We start from the raw sequence: 5,900 nt of genomic DNA, 5'->3' as shown, positions 1-5,900 counted from the left end.
TTTTTTTTTAAAAAGCTTATTTTTACAGCATACGGCATTCAGTTACCGATATCCAAAAGTTTTGAAGCAGCATTTAATAATACAGAAATTGAATGAAAAAAAAAATACAGGAATAAACTCATAATATTAATTAATATTGAAATAATTTTCAAAAATTATATTTATACTTAATTACATAATTATTGGAGATTAAATTATATTATTAAATTTATATTTATATTATTTATATTATATAAATAAATAATAAAAACACAATATGCTGAAATAAAAAATATATTTTTTTATACTTTATTTTTTCATTTTTTTTTTTTTTAAACAAAACGTCAACAGCAATACAAACACACTCCAAACAAAAAGGGGGCACTGGACACACAATTTGGCTAAAAACTAATAATTTATAATATTAATTAATATAGAAATAATTTTTATAAGTTATATTTATATTTAATTACATAATTTTTGGAGATTAAATTATATTAAATTTATATTTATATTATATAAATAAATAATAAAAACACTATGCTGAATTTTTTTTTTTTATATACTTTTGTTTTGTTTTTTTTTTCAAAGCAAAACGTCAACAGCAATACAAACACACTCCAAACAAAAAGGGGGCATTGGACACACAATTTGACTAAAAACTAATAATTTATAATATTAATTAATATTGAAATAATTTTTACAAATTACATTTTATTACATAATTATTGGAGATTAAATTATATGGTTAAATGTATATTTATATTATATAAATAAATAATAAAAACACAATATGCTGAAATAAAAAAATATTTTTTATACTTTATTTTTTTTTTTTAAACAAAACGTCAACAGCAATACAAACACACTCCAAACAAAAAGGGGGCACTGGACACACAATTTGGCTAAAAAAAAAAAAATAATTTATATAATTAAATGTTATTATAATGTATATAATAATTCAAAGTCATTTCGTTCAATTTAAGAACAGCAGCCGAGAATCCCGCGCGTTTTTTGTCGGACACAAATACGTTAGACCCTAAAATGGCACCCAATTGTTTGAGCTTCTTTACGATCCTGGCGTTACGTTATCAATTATTTGCTCGCTAGATTATGTCAGTCAAAGGTTCAACTGAGTTTTAAGGAGAGCCTTCGGTTAAAAATAATCTCAGATGGTTGTTTAAGGACACGGCGACTATCACACACACACGCCATAAAGACTTTTGATGGGCTGTGAATCAGCTAAACGGTTGACCGCGGTTGTCGAACTTTGACCTCAAACCACCCACCCAAACTTGTGTTAAACAAAAAAAAAAAATTTTAAGTCCCAAGATGTCCGTAGCGCAGCGAAAGAAAAACAATGTTACACTATTTGACACTAAACACATTACATAAGACATTTATCTCCACGTAAAAACGGGTCATGTTGATATCACGACGCGGGGAGCAAAGGTTTGACCCCACCCAGAGACAACACCGCAAAATGTTTCAAGATTCACCTCCATCTCCTTACAGACGGGAAAATATCAACAACGTTTTCCCACAAATCCTTCCAAATAAATACTCGGTAGAGGTCATGAAAAATGCTAAAAATAGATACCATATTTTCTGGACTATAAGTCGCACCTTATAAGGCCAAAAATGCATAATTAGGTGGAAAAAAACATACATAAGTCGCACTGAAGTATAAGTCGCACAAGGCCAAAAATGCTTAATTAGGTAGAAAAAAAAACATACATAAGTCGCTTCAGAGTATAAGTCGCACAAGGCCAAAAATGTATAATTAGGTACAAAGAAACATACATAAGTCGCACTGGAATATAAGTCGCACAAAGCCAAAAATACATAATTAGGTAGAAAAAAATACATAAGTTGAACTGGAGTATGAGTCGCACAATGCCAAAAGTGCATAATTAGGTAGAAAAAAACATACATAAGTTGCACTGGAGTATAAGTCGCACAAGGCCAAAAGTGCATAATTAGGTAGAAAAAAATATACATAAGTCGCACAAGGCCAAAAATGCATAATTAGGTAGAAAGAAACATACATAAGTTGCACTGGGGTATAAGTCGCACAAGGCCAAAAATGCATAATTAGGTAGAAAAAAACATACATAAGTCGCACATGGTCAAAAATGCATAATTAGGTAGAAAAAAAACATACATAAGTCGCACTGGAATATAAGTTGCACAAGGCCAAAAGTGCATAAGTAGGAAGAAAAAAAACATACATAAGTCACACTGGAGTATAAGTCGCACAAGGCCAAAAATGCATAATTAGGTAGAAAAAAACATACATAAGTAAAAGTTGCATTTTTTGCGGGTAATTTATTTGAACTACTTGACCAAAACAGACATTACGTCCTCTTGGAAGTTCTAATAATAATAAAAGAATAGAGAATAGACTAAATAGGTGTAAGATATGCTAACACAATGCTTATTCAGCTACACAAAAAATAAACATGAACAGAAAAGGTGTTCAGTGTTTATGGAACATAAACATTTTTTTTATTCATAAGTCGCTCTGGAGTATAAGTCGCAGGAACAGCCAACCTATGACAAAAAGTGTGACTTATAGTCCGGAAAATAGGGTATTTGATAACAACACCTCCACAATCTGCCCTCAACACTAAAATCACCTGTCTTTGCGGACATTGGCGTAAAGACATCCATCCTGTTGGTGAGCAACGCTTTGGCGTTGGCGCTCTGGAAACCTGACTTGGCCGTATTCCACTTCCGCTTCCTGTCTGGCTTTTATCGACTTATTCTGCGGCTGATTCCTGATCCTGATGTCGGCATACGTCACATCCCGTTCATCTTATGATCAAACACAGAAAATAATAACAAATCCGAATATTAAACAAAATGTTCATAAAAAAGTATAATTTTTGTACCTGAATGTGAGCTGCTTTGCTTTTTCTTCTGAGACAAAACCACAATGGCCACCGCGATCACTAACAGGGTGACGAGTGCCGAGAGGACGCCGGCCATTATCAGCACGTAATTCTTACTTTGAGGGGGCGTGGTTTCTGGGATATATTCATCACACTGGGCTTGACTGTTTTCAGGAAACCACCCAATTACACGAGTCCCGTTTGAGGTGCAGTTCATGAAACCTAGAAACAGAATCAGCATTAACGTGTTAGAAAGCATATTTCCACCCAAAATGATTACAGCGTCCATGTTTCTTCATTTCAAGGCCAAACCCAACGGACGCTTACGTTTTTTTTTAGGTTGCAAGACGAACTTACGCACTTTGTACCGTATTTTCCACACTATAAGTCACACTTTTTTGAATAGGTTGGCTGTTCCTGCGACTTATACTCCAGTGCGACTTATGTATGTTTCTTTCTACCTAATTATGCACTTTTAGCCTTGTGCGACTTATACTCCAGTGCGACTTATGTATGTTTCTTTCTGAATAGGTTGGCTGTTCCTGCGACTTATACTCCAGTACGACTTATGTATGTTTTTTTCTACCTAATTATGCATTTTTGGCCATGTGCGACTTATGTATGTTTCTTTCTACGTAATTATGCATTTTTGGCCATGTGCGACTTATGTATGTTTCTTTCTACCTAATTATGCACTTTTAGCCTTGTGCAACTTATACTCCAGTGTGACTTATGTATGTTTCTTTCTACCTAATTATGCATTTTTGGCCATGTGCGACTTATGTATGTTTCTTTCTACGTAATTATGCATTTTTGGCCTTGTGCAACTAATACTCCGGAGCGACTTATGTATGTTTTTTTCTACCTAATTATGCATTTTTGGCCTTGTGCGACTTATACTCCAGTGCGACTTATGTATGTTTCTTTCTACGTAATTATGCATTTTTGGCCATGTGCGACTTATGTATGTTTCTTTCTACGTAATTATGCATTTTTGGCCTTGTGCAACTAATACTCCGGAGCGACTTATGTATGTTTTTTTCTACCTAATTATGCATTTTTGGCCTTGTGCGACTTATACTCCAGTGCGACTTATGTATGTTTCTTTCTACCTAATTATGCATTTTTGGCCATGTGCGACTTATGTATGTTTCTTTCTACGTAATTATGCATTTTTGGCCTTGTGCAACTAATACTCCGGAGCGACTTATGTATGTTTTTTTCTACCTAATTATGCATTTTTGGCCTTGTGCGACTTATGTATGTTTTTTTCTACCTAATTATGCATTTTTGGCCTTGTGCGACTTATACTCCAGTGCGACTTATGTATGTTTCTTTCTACCTAATTATGCATTTTTGGCCTTGTGCGACTTATACTCCCGTGCGACTTATGTATGTTTCTTTCTACCTAATTACGCATTTTTAGCCCTGTGCGACTTATACTCCCGTGCGACTTATGTATGTTTCTTTCTACCTAATTATGCATTTTTGGCCTTGTGCGACTTATACTCCAGTGCAACTTATATATGTTTCTTTCTCCCTAATTATGCGACTTATAGTCCAGAAAATACGGTATTTTTCCTGGTGTCAGGTTTGGGCAAAATGTCGTTTAGTTGCACCAGGCATTAAAATGAAGAAGAAAGTGAAGAAACAAGGATGTTCTGGTCCTTTTGTAGCATCAAATGTCATTCTCAGATGAACATCTCACCACAAGGATAAATCCAAACGCTTTCCAAGACACGGCCGACGTTATTGCTAACAGTGCAGCCTAGCTGTCCAGAGACGCGCCGCTTCAGGGTGACGTTTGCTTGAAGATGTCCAGAATGGAGGTCGATGTCCTCCAGCGGTTGGTTGTTCAGGGTCAATTTGTACTGGAGATTGTCCCCTCCGTTGGAGGAGCACGACACCCACTGCTGTCCCTGGGACAGACACGTCCAAGCAATGTGGACCGAGGTCACAGGAGCTGTAAGAATCAGGAATGTTTTTTTTTTAATGAAACATTTAATGAAACCACTCCATTTTATTTGTTGACCACCTTCCAATTGCTTTTTTTCTAACAGTAAAAAATGGCTGATTTTGCAGATTTCTTGATGAAATACAGGAAGGAAACCCAAGGTGAGGCCTTTGTCTGAGTGGACACAGAGTTGGCTCTGTTGTTAGGTAACAAATGTTCGCTTTCGCTTTGCAAGTACCACCGTTTTATTCCTCATCGCCCACAAGTCAGCTCATAATATTTATTCTAGTTAAATCAAAATCTGGTGTTCCTGCGTACAAGAAGTGGAATTAAATGCAACTAAAATAAAAAAAATAGTACAATCATAAAAATATTTACCTTCAACAAACAACACTAGAGTCCCTTGGACTTGCCGAGTTCCACTTTCATCACCGGTTATAATCGTATAGTTGGCACTATCCGTCCTTTTCAGCTTTTCTATCTTCATCATTCCATCTTCTGGGGTGAAGACAAATCTTTCGGGTAGTTGAGGCAATCCATGTATTGTTCCCCCTTTAAATAAAATATTCTTGTTTTGCTGACATTCATATCTAAATATAGTTAAGGCGTTGTCCATCAAATGGAGGGATATATCACTTCCCAGTTTTCCATAACACTGAGCACCATTTTGTCTGCCATCACAGGTACTTTGCACGCCTGGAAACAGCAATCATGATAAATATTTAAATGTATAATCTGCAAAATGTACATTTATGTTCAACATCTTAGATTGGCATTTGGAGATATGGAGCAATGAACTAAAACGGCATACATATGTATGAATTCTTGCAATTTAGAAGTGAAAAGCCTGACCTTGAGAAACTGTGACGAGCAACAGCAAGAGTCCAGCTGTTGCTTTCATATCTCTGATGACCTAACTCTGCCACCTCCTAAAAGGATGTGCCAATTTTGAGTATATTTCTTCAATGTATACTGTAAACGGAGAGAAAAGGGAAGGTCTACTTCTCTTTTTTTTTTTTTTTTTTTTTACCAACAACACAACTCAAGATATTATTTCATGAATACCTTCCAGC

The 5,900-nt window shown here is 35.2% G+C and overlaps 1 protein-coding gene across 1 annotated transcript; it reads right to left on the bottom strand.

Annotated features, from left to right (window-relative positions):
• Positions 1 to 887: 887 nt before the first annotated feature.
• Positions 888 to 5,764, bottom strand: LOC131110391 (uncharacterized). The gene is made up of 6 exons (XM_078788241.1): positions 5,680 to 5,764; positions 5,206 to 5,523; positions 4,582 to 4,836; positions 2,874 to 3,095; positions 2,619 to 2,796; positions 888 to 2,532 (listed from the first exon to the last, which is right to left on the bottom strand). The coding sequence occupies exons 1-6, from the start codon at positions 5,726 to 5,728 to the stop codon at positions 2,466 to 2,468; spliced, it is 1,089 nt and encodes a 362-aa protein (XP_078644367.1). The 5' UTR covers positions 5,729 to 5,764; the 3' UTR covers positions 888 to 2,465.
• Between the last annotated feature and the right edge of the window lie 136 nt (positions 5,765 to 5,900).

The sequence above is a fragment of the Doryrhamphus excisus genome, linkage group LG22 (assembly GCF_037039965.1).
Source record: "Doryrhamphus excisus strain RoL-2023G ecotype Guam linkage group LG22, RoL_Dexc_Guam_v1.1, whole genome shotgun sequence".
Lineage (NCBI taxonomy): Eukaryota > Metazoa > Chordata > Actinopteri > Syngnathiformes > Syngnathidae > Doryrhamphus > Doryrhamphus excisus.
The sequence above is the reverse complement of the archived record's forward strand: the minus strand, read 5'-3'. Positions and strand labels throughout refer to the sequence as shown.

Excerpts from the sequence above, each read along its gene's own strand:
- LOC131110391 (XM_078788241.1), bottom strand. The coding sequence starts at position 5,728 with ATGAAAGCAACAGCTGGACTCTTGCTGTTGCTCGTCACAGTTTCTCAA. Across the intron at positions 5,524-5,679 it reads GCTCGTCACAGTTTCTCAAG|GCGTGCAAAGTACCTGTGAT; the intron begins GTCAGGCTTTTC and ends TGCTGTTTCCAG. Across the intron at positions 3,096-4,581 it reads CGTTTGGATTTATCCTTGTG|GTTTCATGAACTGCACCTCA; the intron begins GTGAGATGTTCA and ends TTCTGTTTCTAG.